Source organism: Poeciliopsis prolifica, unplaced genomic scaffold (assembly GCF_027474105.1).
Source record: "Poeciliopsis prolifica strain line A6 unplaced genomic scaffold, Auburn_PproV2 SCAFFOLD041, whole genome shotgun sequence".
NCBI classification, from domain to species: domain Eukaryota; kingdom Metazoa; phylum Chordata; class Actinopteri; order Cyprinodontiformes; family Poeciliidae; genus Poeciliopsis; species Poeciliopsis prolifica.
Window position 1 is genome coordinate 3,396,926 of NW_026562416.1, and position 19,952 is coordinate 3,416,877.

Sequence of the window (19,952 nt, forward strand, 5' to 3'; positions counted from 1 at the left end):
ATGAGTTTGAAGGGGAAGTTTCAGTTGTTGAACTTATTGTTTGAGTCTAAAAAGGCTTAACTACCCGCCCAACTGCTCCTGGGCGGGATTAATGTGAGTCCATTCTTGACTGAAGTCTCTTGTCAGTTTCATTTAATAATTCATAGTAGCTTAAATCTATGCTTGTGAAATACAGATTCCACCAGAACACATATTTAAAAATTATGATATTATTTCAAAGCAATGACAGAAATAATTTACTCAGGAGGAAAGAGTTTGCCATGATGTTGTCAAGTCTGTAGACTTAAATTATTTTGTCTCTAGGAAAAGAAGGAGCAGTTCTTACACAGAGATGCAAAAATAGTTCCATGAAAGAGGATTGTGAATTAAAACAAGAGCAAAAACTTGTGATATACAAAACATAATGTATATTTATTCTAAGTTAAATTCAAGGCAAGGCAAAGTTAATGCTTCTGGAGTTTTTTTGAAGACCAAAAATAGGCACATGACAACCTGACCAGCCAGATAGGCAGCAGCTAAAAATCAAAATGACTCACAGCCAGATAGAAATGTACACAATTCCAACTGCATTCAAGAAGATGATAGTACATCTGATAACTTATTCCTCCTCACACCTCACCAGGAACTGACTGAATTTTTTTTTCAAACCCAGATTGTTTCTTAGCAGAGCCACAAATTTATATAGTCTTTTTCTAAAGAAAGTTATTTTAAACGGTGTAAATTCACCTCCATGCAAAGAGTTTCAAACACTCAGAAACAAAACCGTCATTGATCAACAAGTCTAAACTTTATCTAATATGTGGGTTGATAAACAGGTTTTAACAAAGATAAAATCTGGTTTCACTTCATAAGTGTTATGTGTGTTAATCTCTACATACCTGATGTAATTACATTTATATTCAAGAGTCTCACAGTATCTCACATAAAGAAATGATGAATGACTTGCTGATCAGGTGTCTGGATTCAGCTTCTTAGTGAGCTCAAGCCACACAGGAGCTAAAAGAAGATAAATAGTAACAGCAACAATACGGGTAAATCAGTGGAAGGATTGATACACTTCAGAAAATGCTCCTCTGTTTGTCTGTTTCTTCATCAGATCCTCTGTTGTTCTCTGTTACTGCTGTCACCAGCTGGTCCCTGACTCCCAAGCTCTCATTACAATCCTTTACATCCCTGATATAACAAAAACAGCTCACCAAGCCAACACTGATTAAGATGAGATGAACAGATTCTTTAGTTCACAAGATTTATTTCTCAATACAAACTTTATACTTTTTAGCTGCAAGTGACATGGCATAAATCTCATTACATTTATATAGACTTGTTTTTCAACTCCACCTTAAACTGACAGAAATAATGAAAATGACTAAAATTACAAAGCATGACACAAACAATTCAGGGATTTTACGTTAGTTACATCTGGTACAGATAAAATATGCAGATTATTTTCCAAACACGAAATGTTGACATAGTTCACTGTTTGCATAACTCTATGCAAGGGTTCACTCAAGGTTAGTATTAAACCATAACTTCCTCATTTTATCAACGCAGAGCAAGAACGATCGCTAAAGTGACAAACCGGCTTCACAACAAATATTTTGTGTTTGGCAGATCGAAGTCCTAAAAATGAAAGGTGAGGCTGATGAGCCTGAACACTGCAAAACATTTGAGTCAAATTTAGTTGCGTCTACTATCTTCTACTCTTTAGGTAAAATATGTTTATCAGATCCGAGTTTTAGATTTTGAACCTAAATATGTGAGTTTGTGAAAAGATAAACTTACTGTAGTAAGTTGTGTTAACTTTTTTACTAATTTTGTCAAAACTACAAGAACTGAGAAAACTGGAGTTTTTAAGTTAGCATAAAAAAACAGAAAGAAGACAAATACAGGAGAGGGAACAATTTCCCAGTGTGCTTAGCGGCATGTTTTGTATTCTGAGATGGGAGTACGTTACATTGATCTGACTCTTGTTTGTTATTAAGGCAAATGTTTATTTTAATGCAAACTGAGAGCCAAATTATACTAATTACACCCAGTATCCATCCAAATAGATGCCATAAAAACATTGAGATTCTTCCTCCTAAGCTTGTGTCACTCTGGTGCTAGCATTACATTTTTTAATACATTTTAGCTGTTCATATCACTCAGATATATAACTAGCTGATATTATAACTAGAAAAGCAGACTATCATTCTGCCTGTAAAACTGACATTTTCTGTACTGGTTTGAATTCTCTGTCAATAAATACTTTGTTTTTTGAAATACACAAATACAATCTACAGATTAGAAAACATGATCGAATTGCCTTTTTAATGAGAAATACGTAACCTATTTACATAGAACCATGATAAGTAAATAAAACAAGACATGCAGCAAAAGTCACCAGGCAGGGAATCAAACCTGCGAAGGTCACGGTGAGGACCAAAGCCTCCTTATGTGGGTTGCCCTTGACGTCTACACTACCGCAGCACCCAGTACACACAATTTTTTTAAATCAATATTAAAACATGAAATGAAGCCTAGGTGCAAATTCAAGCTAGGAGACTCTACTGGGGGCAGTTTTGGACGCGTAGCACTGACAGATAAAACAGATAGTAGAGATTTTTACTCCTATGCTGTGGGAGTGCCTGCAGCAGGTTACTACTCCCACCACTCCTCCATTACACATCCAAAGTCCTCCACACACATGCCCACATGCACACTTTACCCCATAAATCTGCAAGGATGAGTATCTAAAATAGTTAACAAAGAATAAACAACAATGAGGCTTTCATGCTTCTGTTTGTTTTCTGATAATCCTGACATTAACTGAAACAGCTATGGACACTTAACAATGGCAGCTCTTTCCTGAAAATTTTACAATAACTTGTAGAAAAATATACAAGCTGAAATATATTATGATTATCCTAGTTAACACACATTTTTATTGCTAAAACAGATTTACATCACACAGATTTGGAAACGCACTCTAATTGGCCTCTCATTTATTTAATTATCTAAAATTATCTATTTATGTTGGTTTGGAGAGCCTTGCAAAGTAAATGAGAAAAAAACAATATATGGTATTAATTATCAATGTAGTGCAATTTCTTACCTGCAGTTGTGGCATGGCAGAACATGAGAAGTATCAGTATCTTAATTCTGCTTAGAAAGCTTAATTGCAAATTAAGTATTGAGAGGAAGTCTGACTTGCTTAACTTGTTTGCTAAATTTAGAAATGCTTTCTGTTTTATGCTTGTAATTCGTATAATGTGATCTGTGAGAGTCAAGGCAGAGTTCCAGAAAGAGCAGGAATTTTTAAAGCAACAGAGACCCTATTTCAAGGTGTTAAATTACTAAATCAAATTTCTTTGAAATCATATTTGACCAATAAATCATCTTCATATCCACGACTGAAAGTAACATGATTACTTGATTGTGCTATAAAGTGGAATTATGTGCCTGGAAAACATAAACAAAGCATTTTAACATAAAAGCACAACACAACAAAGGAACAAAAATTACAAAATTAGTGAAAGAATCATATGATACACCTAAAGCAAAGCTAACTAACTTACCACAAATAATAAGTGAACATTAAAGTGCTAAAATTAAACTACTTCTACTAGTAGACGGTGGTAGGTGAGTGATCTGTCGTGTGTTAAAATGTACATCTCCACTTGTTAATGCAGTTGATTTGATTTCTATCTGAATTACTAGTTTCATTAATACTTGCTGCAAGCAGCCTGTCACTGAAGAAACTCTCCAATTCAGCAACAGCTTTATGTATTGGGTGGGAGACATCATCCATCAGAGATGTTGTGAAGTCATGGAGCAAGAGGTGACTCCTCTTGCTAAATTCGGTTTGTTAACCCCTGTGTAAAAGACACTGAGGTTTGAGACCATATCGGCCACAAATGCCCCTAATAAACCTGAACACATGACTAGACTCATAGCTGCCTAAATAATAAATGAATAAATTCAAACTAGGTTTATAGGGGCAAGACAAACAACACAGTGAACATAGCTTGAAAAACAGACCACTGCATCAATGGTAAAAATGTAGCAATATATTTATTATGTATATTCAGGTTCAATTAATATAAACCCTTTATTATAACTTAAAAGCTGGAGAGATTGGAGTTTATTTGTGTTCACACCACAAGTGATGCATATTTGGATGAGTCATTTGGAAGTTACCAAGTAGATATTATCTTTTTTTTTTTTATCATTTTTTTCTCCGAAAAGATTTTGCAGCACTAGTGGCTCCTATTTTTGACAATAGGCAGACAGGAAAGAGGGCGAGGAGAGGGGGTAAGACATGCGGCAAAGGTAGCTGGGAACGGGAGTCGAACCCGCGACATCCGCGTTGAGAACTGAGGCCTCCAAACGTGGGGCTAACCCCTGCGCCACCACAGCAAACCCCATTTAGAAAATATCTTAAGGGTTTGTACTTTCCCAGACGTCTTGTCGGAGAACAGCGCACAGACATTATTTCCTTCAGAGGTTGAAATTTAATTTATTGATGTATTTCATAGATACAATTTTGAAATCTGTAGTTTTATTTTAGCATTAGCCATGAGAAAAACATCTCCTCACCATCTACAAATGGCTTGAAATTCATAATACGTTCCAGCCGAAGAGGTTTATGTTTATAAATGGATGACAAGAAATATGGAGGATGAGCTGTGGTAAAAGACTCAAACAAAGGCCAAGGTGAAGTGCATCATTGATATGGCAACAAATCCTGTTTGACAAGATAAAATGCAGGAAACACAAAATATATTTACTGGAAAAGTGCAGGAACCATTTCAAGTCAAAACAGTCTTTTAGCACCACATTAAAACACAATGTAGCTTTTTAAAAAATCACACCAAATGATAATGAAGACATTTTAAAAAAAGATAGTTACAAAAAATTGTTTTTCTGTCTCCTTTTGAGCATTTTTAGTAAACACATTGAATTTATTTCATACTCCAGCACCACTGATTCTGTCCTCACTTTATCAGAGGGACATTTCAAACTTCTTTTTGTGAGAAGTGATGTCTGCATGAGATTAATTGACTCAATAATAAATATCAATATATGCTAATTATGCATGCTAAAATACAATACAAGGTCACATTTTTGAAAAATCTATTTCTTTTAAATGCATGTGGTACATAGCTTTAACCATAGAGGTCCATTCTCATAAAGTGAACAATTTACTACATATGAAGATGAATAACTTCTGAAAATATCTATTTTTAGCTGTCAGACTCTTCACAATAGCAAGAAAATACACTGCTCAAAAAATAAAGAGAACACTCAAATGACACATCCTAGATATGAATGAATGAAATATTCTCATATTTCATTCATTCAATGAATTTTATTTCCATTGATGATTTTTGTTGTCAGCACATTCAACTTTGTACAGGACAAAATATTCAATGAGAATATTTAATTCATTCAGATCTAGGATGTGTTATTTGAGTGTTCCCTTTATTTTTTGAGCAGTGTATATTTTTATTACTTTCTGGAGAAAACACTTCTGAAACACAGAAATTTAGTTATGTTCAATGCTCCACAGTCTACCAGGAGGAACCAAAGAACCTCCAGTTTAAAAAGGAACAAGAGGAAGTTGAAATTACCACCATGTTTAGTGGTTCTGTCCAGGTGAAGACAGAAGAACAGGAGGTGGAACCTCAGTGTGCTGAGCTTCATGGCAGCCAGACTGAAGAAATTCTGGAGGAAGAGGGCAGTGGAGATCCTGAGACTTTTATCAGTTACACTGATGCAGACTTAATGGCACCAAAAACTGACCCAGGAGATGATGAGTGTGATGTAATCCAGGATCATAAAAATCCTCTGAACGACATTGGGTCTAATGTTCTGAACTCATTCCTGTGCTCTGAATGTCACTGTCTTTGTTGTCATTAACAGTAGCTTTAAGAAAAACATTCCTCATTTATTGATGTCTTTGCAGTTATCCTCAATGTGCCAAATGGGTAAGTGTTTACAATGGGAAATGAAAGTCAGCGCGTACAAATCTAACTAAGAGGCAGCCCAAGAACAAGGGTATTTAAAACTTAATGCATAAAATAATAAATTATGTTTTAAGAAACAAACAAATGAAAATGATGTATCTGTTAACAGCAGACTCTTGCTGCTGCCTGTACTCCTCCTCAAACACTGTGGGAGGGGCAATTATTGACAGTCGTTCATATTTCAAGTGTCTGCAGTGATTTTTGTTTTAATCTTCGTTTGTGCTCTCAGCTCAACAAACAGTTTGAGAGGATTTAAAAGCTCAGCTTTCTGGGAAAGATGTGTCTTCAGACAAACAAAATATTAATAGTGCTCCTTCTCTGCCAGGCTTCATCATCAGGTATAGTAACCAGTTTTAATGTCACTAATAAAACAATTTATGCATGGAGGAGCATGTGTGTAGCTAATACTAACAATATTGACCATATATCTTCATCTTTTCCTCACAGTAAAAAATTCATTGACAATTTTTGCCATTATTTCGACTGGAATCAGGGATCTTCCAGATCTGTTTACAATAGTAATTGATGAAATTCAAGTGGATTACTATGAGGGCAACGGATTTAGAAAACCAAGCTCAGTTCTCTGGAAGAACATATCAGATTTCTATCAGTCGCCGATATTCTCTAAAGAAGTATTAAACTCTCTGGATGTTGGTTTTACTGAATACTTAATCAGGCTGGGAACCTTAAATCCAGATGAAGGTACTGTGCAGATACTTTGCATAATAAATGTTAAATACTTTAAACAAACTACTATAATTCTTTGCTGTCTGTCTTAGATGTTCATGTTTTACAGTGTATGCTTGGCTGTGGACTGGATGAAACGCCTCCTGAAAATGTCATTTTTCAGCAGTGTGGCTACAATGGAGAAGATTTCATGAAACTATACTCCACAAATATGACATGGACTGCTCAACAACCTTTGGCTGAACAATTAAAACCGCTGTGGGACTCTGCCCAGGACGGATTAAACAACATAACACTGTTTTTGACACTGATTTGCCCCCAAATGCTAAAACAGTTTGTGTCTCTTAGCGCTCTGCAGAGAGAAGGTATAACATTCATTGTTTAATCAGTTTAATTTTAACATTCAGTTTCTGATTTTCTGAGAGTAAGATTACATTTAGCACTAAGAATACAGTAGATCATACTACTGTTTATTATCTCACTTCATTTATGATGATCTTCAGTATGACAAAAATACATAGTAGCTTTTAGTAGCAAAACAAAAAGGATAAAAATGTTTAACTTTTGCATTTGCTGTTTAGAACTTTTGTTTTTATATGAGCAATTGACAAATGCCATGTAAGATTTTGAATAAATTAAGATTAAATCTCTTTTGTCTTTTATACATCAAAATTATTCTTAAACCTATTTTTTGATTTTTGCTTACTGTGGTTCAGCATTGTGGTCAAAGGTTGACGCAGACGCAAGCAACGTCCATTTATTGCATCTTTGCACCATTTCATTTTCTCTTTTGCCTTAACCCTCTGTCCTCTTCTCTCTGCATTGTCTCCCTCATACAGATCTCACTTCTGTCGCTCTCCTCCAGAAGACCCCTTCCTCTCCTGTCCGCTGTTTTGCCACAGGTTTCTACCCAAACACAGCTGAGATGTTCTGGAGGAGAGATGGAGTGGGGATTCAAGAGAAGCCCAGTGAGATCCTACCAAACCCCAATAACACTTACCAGATGAGTGTTGACCTCAATGTTTCGTCAATTGAATCTGAAGACTGGAAGAGATATGACTGTGTGTTTAAGCTCAATAATAAAACCATACTAACCAGACTGGAAAAAGGAGCAATCATTACCAACTGGGGTAAGCTGCTTCTTCTCACAAATTGCACAGATTAAATATCTATTCTACAACTGTTTCATAAAAAGAATGTCTGGTCCTTCTTTCAGATCCAGCATCTCCTCCCCCTTCCCCATCATCTTCCCCTTCCTCTTCCTCTTCTTCCTCTTCCTCTGAGTTTCCTCTTGGTTTGGCCATTGGACTTGTTGTCGGATTGATTCTGTTGTGCTTCTGCATAAGTGGACTCTTTCTTTGGAAAAATGCCAACAACGGTACTGGAAGATTTTTCTATACACTGAAATAGAGTTTATAAAATTTACAAAAAAGTCAGTTAAATACATGTGACTGAAAAATAATTAATAGTAATTATTGATCTTTTTAAATATTTATATTTCATGGTTTTTATTATAGGGTGCCATTTAAAAAGTTACACAATAAAAAAATTAAATATTGCTGTTAGTTTATGTAACCTGTCAGACAAACAATGTGTGTTCATTTTCTATATGCTATTCGTACGTAATATAAATAACAGTCTTCCAAACTAAACATTTAATTAACAAACTAAATATTTAGCATTCAAATTAAATATTCAGCTTGTAAGCTAAATATTGTATTTAGTTTGCAAACTAAATATTTCCAAATCTTAATGTTCAGATTAATATTTAGCATAATTTAGTTTCTGAACTAAGTATTTATGTGCAAATTGAATATTTATTTTGCTGACAAAATTTTTGATGCCTGTTAAAACTGCAATTCATTAATTTGCAGTTGTAAAGTTCCTGTATCAGTTACTAAATAGTGTGTTATTTAACATAAAACAAGGTGTTGTGTTATGAAATAACCAGTTTTTTTCTTCTTATAGCTTCAAAACTTCCTGACACAAGCTCATATCCCACCTATCCAAGTAAGTATTGCAATATAGTTGCTGGCAATATTTCTTGAAGTCCTCTTTTGTGTGACTGGAAATACATTTTGAAACTCAATCATATTAAAGAAATTTACAAAACAACAAACATTTCACCAGAACTGAGTTATGTTAGATTATGCTTGATGGATGTCTGTGCTTCTTAGATTTCAAATGAAAATATATAGCCTCCTAGAGGTAAAACATTCTTACTTTTTAATATAAGCAAATGTTTTATTGACTTTGGTCTTTTAAATATGAATTTTAAAACAGCTGTATACTAGGATTTAAAATCCTAAACAGGACTGATTTCAAATAATTAAGATGTCTTTTTTTCTGTCTTGACAGGAACCATTGAAAATTGTCAGCGTAATTTTGAAATACAATAAGTTTATGATTGAAATCTGCTTGTGTGTGGGATCAAAAGGAAAGACACAGCAAAAACTATTATAAAACCAAACTTACTTGTGACTGATTTCTTAATAATCACAAGTATGTGAGCAATTAAATTGTCATGTAGGATAATCGGACGTGGCAAGAGTTAGATAAATATATTGTCTTAACTTTTATATAAACTGAAATAAAAGGATTATTTTAATGAGTAAACATGCAGCTTTTATCCATCTTGCTGGCAGTTCCAAACTTTAAGTTCTGTTTATAATTATACTGTATATTTTGCACATGATTATCTTGAAATAAGTTGCTTTGCATGACAATTTGTCAGATCAGTGTATAACCTGAATGATGAACAATGTCCTAATTAATTAACTTCTTCCTGCTTTTTATTTTGTGCCTGTTTAATGAATTATTAAAGAATATGTTTTATTGTAATGGTTTGTTTCTTGTTCTTGAGCTCTTTTACTAGAGCGTGTACATTAAAACTAGTAACTACATTTTAACAATAGATTATTTACCTTGTTTGTTAAAACTTATGTTGAACAGTTTATAGAAATGGAGTGAACAGGTGATAGGTGCTTTCTCAACCTAAAAAGGAACTACTTTGTTTTCAACCAAGATTTTGCAAAAGCAAGAAGACACAGGAACCCTGGCATTTCTTCCAGCCTGGCCTCCGCCAGCTGTTCAGTTCACTGAGCGTTCTGACTCTCTGCTTCAGAGCTTGACTTTTTATTGGCCTAACAGGAGGGGAGCAGGGGGGGACAGGATAGCTACCCTGATAACAAGGAAAAGGGGGAACACAGAAATTAAATCTTAGTTTTACTGTCTGAACTTTCTCAGCATCTCAGAAAGTTCTCCTAAAGAGGATTAAGACACCACCTGCAATAACATGTCCGAGGTTAAAGAAAGGTTAGTTATGTCTTACACAGTTTAACAAATTCCTCCTCTGTGGGGTGAGAACACTAAACTGACCTTTAAATGAAAAACTACTAATAATATAAACTACTAATGTAAGAAAGATAAGAAACATATTAATTCTAATAACAGGCAGAAAAAAACAGCAAAAAACAAAGAATACTACAGGTTCTGTTGTTAGCTTCTACTAACCTAAGCAACAAGAAGCTTTGGTAAAGCATCGGAAAGAGGAATGCACTGATGTTTGTGAGGGATTTTAAAATGTTAATAAAGCTCCTGTATCAATAGCAGTGAAATACTGAACATGATAGATGGAATAATATGTCATCTATTTTAATATTTAAAACATAATGATCACTCTCACACTGCGTTATCGAGATGCCCGTTCCCCACTTTGAACCACATGACAGGTTCGCTTCGTGAACCAGAACTGATGCAGAAGAACAATCAACTACAGTCGATTTCATGGGATGGCAAAACATACAGTTCTTTGTTGCTTATTTACTTAAGAATGAAGAAATTAGAGGCAAAAATGGCTAATAATAAAATTTCTGAGTATTTGTAACAAATGATGGACCCAGAATAAAGCCGACAATTCACGCAGACTCTATTCAGAACCAATGACAACCTACACTTCTGATTCTAGTTGATCACCAAATAAAGAAACGGATATTATGAGTGACGTTTCATGATATGAATTGATACAGATTTTCTAAAATTACCCTTTTGAAAAAACAGATACTTGGACACTAACAGGGAAATACCAATTCAAACCTGTTCTTTTTCCTTAAACAGAAACCAAATACTATTTGTTGGCCTATAAGGGAGAGTCAAAACCTGTTCTGGTTCAATTTAACTTTCAAGTGCAAGTGATCTTATCATTGTCATAGCTTCTAATTTTAGCTTTGGGATTCCTGGTTTAGTTATTTTTTTGTTTTGCTTCTTTGTTCCTGATTCTTTTGTTTTGTGATTTTGCTCTAAAAACTCTGTTCTCCTTTCTGATCTGGTGTCAAGTGTGGCTACTGGAAGAACAAAATGCAGACAAGATAGCAGTGGATATGTTTTTAGTTTAATAATAAATAAAGAAGATATGCAATACAGGTGCACAAAACCAGTCCTGGAGAATTACTGTCCTACTTTCAGATGCATTCCATGTTCAATACATCTGAATCTGAATAAGCCATTTAGAGATTGAACAAAGTATTGTAGTCTATAAATGGGAAACGGAAGACTGGTTGATAGACATAAATGTCTATCAAAGGCATCTGGTCGTTATGTAGTTACAAATTTTAACTTGTCAGCCACTTTTATTTTATGATAATCTCTGTTTGTCAGACTGGAACTATTAAACTAAAATTGATGTTTACATGGAGTCCAGGTTTTCCATTATAGGGATGAAACATCATTTCTGTCACAACGGCACTTAATCAAGTCAACATTATCAGCCCCTGGTTGCTTTTCAAGATGTCACAACCCTGAAAAAAACAGATGCAATATTAAAGTGTTAGTTATGTAAAACCATATGGTGAATACAAGTTCCTTGATTTCTTTCCCACTTTTCATCTAAAATAAAGCATACAGTTGTTCTTTATATACACATTGACAGACCGTGCTTTTCAGGTTTAATGATAACAGAAGCCTGAAGCACAAATGCTCATTATTGTAAAATGGTCAGACTCTAGTTTGACCATTAAATATTTTAGGTTTTGAACTATAGAGATGTACAACTGTACTCCACACTCTTTAAAAACAATGGAACAAGTCCATAAGAAACTCTTAGGCAGATGCCAGTTGTGGTTCTTGCAGCAGATTGGTTGAGGCTTCTTCTTTAATTAATAAACAAAAGCTAAAAAGGGCATTTTCAATGTTTTTTTAAGCTTTAGAAGCACCACAGTTAGAGAATTTGTGAAACCTCAATTTTACTGTGGAAAACTAATGTTCACTAGTTTGATTCTTGTTTGGGTTCTTCTGAATCCAAAATCATGTATTATCTTATGAACTGGATGAATCTTTAGATCTCCATTATCTTCTTTAATAGACTTTTAATGTACTAACTGAAAGTGTCGTTATAATGGTTGAACAAAACAATAAAATATTAGTTTAACAAATTTTAAGTTGGAATTTGGCATTTTTTTCATATTTAAAATGAAGGGATATGTGGTGGGCATGAAATGCTAAGACCTATAGAGTCAACATAGATTAGTAAAGTAGCCTGGAGCCATTTATAGTTTATAATGAACTAAATAAAATCATTTTTTTAACCTTTATTCATGGGTAGCTTGTGAATTTTTCCAATCATTGTCCTAAAAGAATAAAACTTCCAGCAGTTTAAATGAACTTCCCCGACAGGGTGGATCCACCTTTGAAGTGATGAGGAAAGCTAATAGGGAACTGAAATAATTTTTCTGTGGGTATTATTTTCTGTGACTTTAAAATATGCTTTAGTTTGTTCTGTATTGCATCTTGTTGAAGGTAATTTGATTCCATTGAAATGGAATAAATCAGATGTGAAGGAAACTTATGAAATGCTGCTGGCTTCATTTAACAAAGTGAAAGAACTGATCAGAAGTAGGAAAAACTGGTTTTACTGCATTATGTTTGCTAGCACCATGTTTTTATGTAAGACACATCAATCTTGTGTTGTCTTTGTTACTTTTGTGTTTAGCAAAATAATCTACATCGGATGGTTTTAAAAAGACACATTTATGTAGATGAAGGTCACCTGTCTTTGTTGAAACATGAATGTTTTTATCTTGTATAAAATATCAAAACATGCAATAGAAACTTTCACCTCATAAGTCAAGAAATAATATTTTTTATTATTATAATTGCATATTTTTTCAATCAATCAATCAATCAATCAAATTTTATTTGCATAGCACATTTCAGCAAGGCATTTCAAAGTGCTTTACATCATAAACACAAGAACACAAAGTCATGCATCATGGAATAAACAATATATTGTTACATATTACATTTCAAAAACAATTCTAAACAGGTGTGTTTTTAATTGCGATTTAAAAGAAGTCAGGGTTTTCGCTGTTTTACAGTTTTCTGGAAGTTTGTTCCAAAGTTTTGGTGCGTAGATGCTGAAAGCTGCTTCTCCTCTTTTGGTTCTGGTTCTGGGGATGCAGAGCAGAACCAGAACCAGAACCTGAGAGTCTGGAAGGTTGATACAACAACAGCAGATCTTTGATGTATTGTGGTGCTAAACCGTTCAGTGATTTATAAACTAACAACAGTATTTTAAAATCTATTCTTTGAGCTACAGGGAGCCAGTGGAGGGACTTTAAGACTGGTGTTTTTATGGATTTGTGACTCTGCAAACATGTTAAGTAAATTTATTCAAATGTTTCAATTCCCAAAGGGGAAATTTTTCCAGTTGATTGTGAGGAACTTTCAGTGAATTGGAACAAAATCAAAACAGAAAAGATTTGAATCGACAACATTAAATAATACAGATTCTATCTGTTCAATGCTGCCCTCTGGTGTCCTGCAGAAGGAAGTATAAATAACACTTGGAAACTGCTAACAGAAGCAGAACTGATTCTGCCTTTGTTAGCAGAAACGGTGCTGCTAACAGAACCAGTTCTTATGGGTTTCTATGTTTTTATGCAACCTGAGAGCCAAATTATACGAATTAAACCCAGTATCCATCCAAATAAATGCCTGAAAACATTTAGATTCTTCCTCTTATGCTGGTGTTACTCTGATGTTAGCCTTACATTTCATAATGCAAAATACATTTTAGCTGTTCATATCACTCAGCTACTTAACTAGGCAATATTATAACTTTTTGTACTGCTTTGAATTCTCTGATCATTAAAATTGATAACAGGATAAATAAATAGATGGTTACTCACACTTATTTAGGGTTCTACTGCAGGTTTCTTCCTTTCATACAGGAGGAGTGATTGCTGTAAAGTTTGTAACTTTATGCAATCACCAGTATTTTTCTTTAAGAAATAAAACTTGTTCATGCCATGTGAAATTATAACTGATGTTAACTTCATTGGTTATGTTATAGAGACGACAAAATAGTCAAACTGGTTTAACTATTAAATCTGTAATATTTAATTACATATTTCCAAACTTTAACACAGCTCCATTTAGAGTTACAATCTGAACTCAATCCTCATAAATGTCCATCTTCACAGCAGGTTTGTGTCTGAGCTGTTACTTTAGCTGCAAACACATCAATGTCAGAACAGACAATAAAATGTAGCATAAAATCACACCTAATTCCCTCTGTTTTGCTGTTGGGATATTGAACATATACAGTTTTACAATGTCTTTAAATTATATGCACTTTTACTGAACATTATGCACATATAATAATGTATTCATTGTTTTATTAAAACAGGATAAGAAGGCTTTATGTAAACACATGTAGTTATTTTCCAATTTTCCAAACAAAAATGATGGTTATGCATTTAAAATAAATATAGCTATGCAGACACATAACTCAATCTGCCAGTTTATAAACAAGAGTCCAACAATGCAACAATGGACAGTTCACAGCATTCACATATACAACAGTCTAATATATTTCTCCAGCATATTTTGTCAGGAAGCAAATTGGGATTTTAATAGAATACTTGGTCATTTAAAAAACTGACAGTAATAAAAACATTTGTGATTTTATTTTAGATATACTACACTTTGTATTAGCTGAAGAAAAACAAAAGGAGTTATGATGAAATGTTTTTTCTACTCATTTTTTCTACTAGAAATGAGTAGAAAAAACATTTCATACAGCCCAGAGCTGTCTAGTACAGTAACAGGTGTTATTTCACACAATAATACCTGCTTAATGAAAAAGCAATTAGGGTACTTATTAGATTATATTAATACACATATAGTACATATGTTAAATGGACATGTGAACGCAGAGCAGGATGTTAGATTTCTTGATCTGGATTTTGAAGTCAGTTTCTCAATGGTATGATTTCAGACTCTGAGGAACCAAAAGAGACTTGCTAATCCTCTGATCTTAGAATTATTTCAGACAATTTGGTGAAACAAAAGATAAATAAATTTCAGCCCTACTTACCAGAGATGACTGGTCTATCTGAAAGTTAAACAGATATTTGGGTTTCAATTTACAAATATGCAATAAAACTTCAAAAGAGAATATATTCATAATTTTTAAGGTTTCTTAATTTAATGCAAAGATGGTATAAAAATAATCATTTGTTTGTTGCAATCTTCAGATTTCGGATACATCATGATGAATCCAAAATCTGACCATTTTTCTTCTTGAAAGCAGCAAATGCTAAAGCAGCAATTATGATGGAAATCACAACAGAAATGACAGCAATGATGATGATATTTCTCTGAGATGATTCATCTGGTCAAAGAGAAACCACAAGAGCTGATCAGGCGAGAGCATCACTAATTGTTGAAGCTGTAGAATTGACTTAGACTTAGACTTAGACTTCCTTTATTGTCATTGTACAAAAAATACACAAGGTGAATCTTGACAACAAAATGTCGTTACTTGGCTACCAGTGTAGCAGAGCTAAAACCTTATACTACACAATGCACCCGAAGTAGCCGCAGCCGAGAATTGGCATATTGTTGCAAAAGATATTTGTTGGGATCTGATTTTCTTAGGAAGACATAAATGTGTGGAAGCTGGCATCACTTTGTGTTGTTAACAGTTTCTGCCCAAAGTATTTCTGATGCTTTCCATGCAGAATGTGTGTAAAATTCTCCTAATTTTCTGCTTTAATCATCACAAACTTACAAATGTATTAAATACTAACATATGTGACACTGAGATATTTATTCTCACCCCAGTTGGTCTTGATTACTTCTCTATCCAGCTTGATCATGATTTTGTCCTCAGCTCCAGTAAACTGAAACACACAGTCATACCTCGCCCAGTCCATAGATGGGATTGATGAAATATCCAGATCAACACGATACTGGAATGTACTATCCTCATTGTTGAGGATCTCTCCAGCATCCACACCCTCATGAATCTCCTCTCCATCCTTCCTCCAGACATCAGGAAACTGTTTGGGTAGAAACCAGTAGCGTGACACCCGACTGGAGAGGAGGGAGTCTTCTGAAGGAGAGAAACTGAGGGGTAATCTGAACATGATGGTGGAAAACAAAAGAGGAAAAGGATGAAGAGGCAGCAAGTGGATTATATAATCAGACTAAGACAATGTTGTGTTGATTTAGTTACATTCATATGACAATGCAGAGCAAGTTTGTTTGAAAAGATGAGGAAATTATTTTTAATAAAATGGCTTCAAAAGCAGAAGAAAATATGGTACAACAGCATAAATATTATTGAAAATGTAGTTTTAAAGATAATTCTTGAAAGAGAGACAGACAGATTCAATGTGCTGAAGTACATTCTGAAGAACTGTACCTGTTCTAAAGATAGAGCCGTGTCCAACGACCAAGGAGTGATTAAGAACCTCATTGCATCGATTTGTGAGGAGATCTCTGTTATGATAGAGATCTTGTGTATCCATATCCCAAAGCTGTTTGAGAAAAAGAGCCTCTTTTCTCATTGCAATCCATTTCAGTCCATTTAAATCAAATTCAAGAAAGTCTTCTCCATCATAACCGTACTTCAAAAATCCAGTAACCTCTTTAGTTTCCATGTTCAGTTCACAGCCACCAATCCTCTGAAAAGTATGAACACCTGGAACAAAAATATTTTTTATTATAACGTGGTGGATTTTTAAACTATAATAAATGTAGAAGTAATAAAATATTGAAATAAATATTATTTTGAAGTGGGAAGAACAATATTTGAAGATTTTTAAAAATTACAGAACATTTTGACCACAAAATGAAAAACAAATTGATAAAAAAAACAAGAAACATTACTTTAATAAGTAAATGATTTGTTATTACCTTTTATTTCTAAAAATTAAGAATATTTATGTTATCTCTATGAGATAAACTAATAATTAACAAACATACATTACCTTCAGTTTGATGAAAGTTCTTCATAATCTCAGGAATTATATATCTAAAGAAGGCAGGATTAGTGACAAAGCAACTAATTTTCAGAAACTCAAATACTTTTGGATTGTCACTAAATAATTTCTTCACCCAGTTTAATTTTACATCAACTACTTTGTTGTTACAGTAAAATCCTTGGATGTCATCTAATTTTCCAATGATGTCAAACACAGCAACGTTTGTGAACCCAGTAGATCCAGTGAAGTAAAACTTCAGGAAGTGTGTCTCTGTATGAAAAAAAAAAAATATTATTAAAAACATATCATCCTCTTGCTGCAGTCCTTGAAAGAAAATATTTGCTAATATTCACTTTATATCTCCTCAAAGTTCTGGAAAGTACCGTATTTAATTTATTGTAAACTTCTCCATTTTGTCTCTTTGATAAATAATTTCCATGAATTTAGCAGATTAACACATAGGTTAAGATTAGATTTAGTTTTTTTCTGGACCTGATAAAGAACAAATGATTTTTACATAAAAAAAAATCACACCAAACATGTGCACTTTTAAAAAATCATTTATGTGTTTAACAGTTTTTTACAATATTTAAAAAAAAATACTTTCATAAATTCTCAACTAAAATTTTTTTTATCAATATATGTCTGCATTCTGTACATGTCAGATAAATACTTAGTGGATGAAAATGGTTTTATCTAAGAAAAAGCTAAAAAAAAGTCTCAAATTTAGCATGAAGACAAATAAGGCATACAAGTCAAAATCAGTTGTAATTAAACATAGAGAAAGAAAATTTTATTTGAATCTGGTTTGTTGAATATGAACAAATAAGGGGTAATAAATAATGTGGTAGTAATCAAGAACAACATCCTATTTAAAAATGTGATGTATATACTCTAATAGTCTGTAGGAAATAATATAAAAATTAATCCTACAAACTACATATAAACCCATATATGCAGTGGGAACATGAGAATATATGGGACTGAAAGAGTAAATTCAGACGTTATGGGGAACAGAGGTTTCTCCTCTGATACCGAGGAAGTGACTGCTGCTGAGTACAGGAATGACCTCTGACCTTTATACAACACATAGAAAGGAAGAGCTAGAATACTGTGGAGAACCCTCAACCTCTTTATGCACATATAAACTAATGTATGTAGTAATTTGTAATTCTCAAGGCCTGTGTACAGAGAATCAGAAGAACTGATTCCTACTGAGTGAGAGACGACTCTCAGCTTTTCTCCCTTTTTATGCTCAGTTTGCTCTCAGTGGCTCTACCTGCTTACAAATGAACGTTTGGTTACTGAGTTTATCTCTGTTTCTATTGTGGTTCTGCTCAGCAGAATTGTTTTCAGTGCTCTGTTCATTTGTTTTTGTGTTAAATCAAAATGTAAAGTTTGATTAAAATAGTCAAAAAAAAGTGCCTTTTGTAACAGATCAAATGCATTAAAATAAACAAGTATAAGGCTTCTTATAAAAACTGCAAGAAAGGATTTATGAACATAAAACGTTCATAATTACCTATCTTAAAGCTAAGATATGAGGATAAGAAGATTTTTGCACAGCTCTTTGTTGGGAGCCACACAAAATGTTCCCTGGTTTTCTGAGAAGAGTCAAACTTCCTTTCACTAGTCTGATAACACACACAAGTCTCATTATAAAGTTCAGAGCAAGGTGAGAAAACATAGAGGAATATGATCTTTACCATAGTCTAAGAAAGGTGCCAACAACTCAGAGATTTGAAAATGAGAAAAAGAGAGAAAACATGCATATGTAATGTTTTGCCTTTTCTTACCTGCAGATGAACTATGGATGAACATGAGAAGTATCACCAACCACTTCATCTTGTTTAGAAAGCTAAAGTGAAAATGAGTTTGAAGGGGAAGTTTCAGTTGTTGAACTTATTGTTTGAGTCTAAAAAGGCTTAACTACCCGCCCAACTGCTCCTGGGCGGGATTAATGTGAGTCCATTCTTGACTGAAGTCTCTTGTCAGTTTCATTTAATAATTCATAGCAGCTTAAATCTATGCTTGTGAAATACAGATTCCACCAGAACACATATTTAAAAATTATGATATTATTTCAAAGCAATGACAGAAATCATTCACTCAGGAGGAAAGAGTTTGCCATGATGTTGTCAAGTCTGTAGACTTAAATTATTTTGTCTCTAGGAAAAGAGGGAGCAGTTCTTACACAGAGATACAAAAATAGTTCCATGAAAGAGGATTGTGAATTAAAGCAAGAGCAAAAACTTGTGATATACAAAACATAATGTATATTTATTCTTAGTTATATACAAGGCAAGGCAAAGTTAATGCTTCTGGAGTTTTTTTGAAGACCAAAAATAGGCACATGACAACCTGACCAGCCAGATAGGCAGCAGCTAAAAATCAAAATGACTCACAGCCAGATAGAAATGTACACAATTCCAACTGCATTCAAGAAGATGATAGTACATCTGATAACTTATTCCTCCTCACACCTCACATAATTTTTTTTTCAAACCCAGATTGTTTCTTAGCAGAGCCACAAATTTATATAGTCTTTTTCTAAAGAAAGTTATTTTAAACGGTGTAAATTCACCTCCATGCAAAGAGTTTCAAACACTCAGAAACAAAACCGTCATTGGATCAACAAGTCTAAACTTGATCTAATATGTGGGTTGATAAACAGGTTTTAACAAAGATAAAATCTGGTTTCACTTCATAAGTGTTATGTGTGTTAATCTCTACATACCTGATGTAATTACATTTATATTCAAGAGTCTCACAGTATCTCACATAAAGAAATGATGATCGACTTTCTGGTCAGTTGTCTGGATTCAGCTTCTTAGTGAGCTCAAGCCACACAGGAGCTAAAAGAAGATAAATAGTAACAGCAGCAATGCGGGTAAATCAGTGGAAGGATTGATGCACTTCAGAAAATGCTCCTCTGTTTGTCTGTTTCTTCATCAGATCCTCTGTTGTTCTCTGTTACTGCTGTCACCAG

General features: G+C 33.8%; 1 protein-coding gene and 1 pseudogene across 1 annotated transcript; one reads left to right on the plus strand and one right to left on the minus strand.

Moving 5' to 3' along the window:
• Window positions 1-6,236: 6,236 nt before the first annotated feature.
• LOC129375901 (MHC class I-like protein MILL2) lies at window positions 6,237-9,490 on the plus strand. The gene is made up of 7 exons (XM_055055265.1): window positions 6,237-6,346; window positions 6,456-6,710; window positions 6,788-7,060; window positions 7,535-7,825; window positions 7,912-8,073; window positions 8,664-8,705; window positions 9,054-9,490. The coding sequence occupies exons 1-7, from the start codon at window positions 6,286-6,288 to the stop codon at window positions 9,092-9,094; spliced, it is 1,125 nt and encodes a 374-aa protein (XP_054911240.1). The 5' UTR covers window positions 6,237-6,285; the 3' UTR covers window positions 9,095-9,490.
• A 4,576-nt stretch (window positions 9,491-14,066) lies between these two features.
• LOC129375900 (major histocompatibility complex class I-related gene protein-like) lies at window positions 14,067-18,845 on the minus strand (annotated as a pseudogene).
• Between the last annotated feature and the right edge of the window lie 1,107 nt (window positions 18,846-19,952).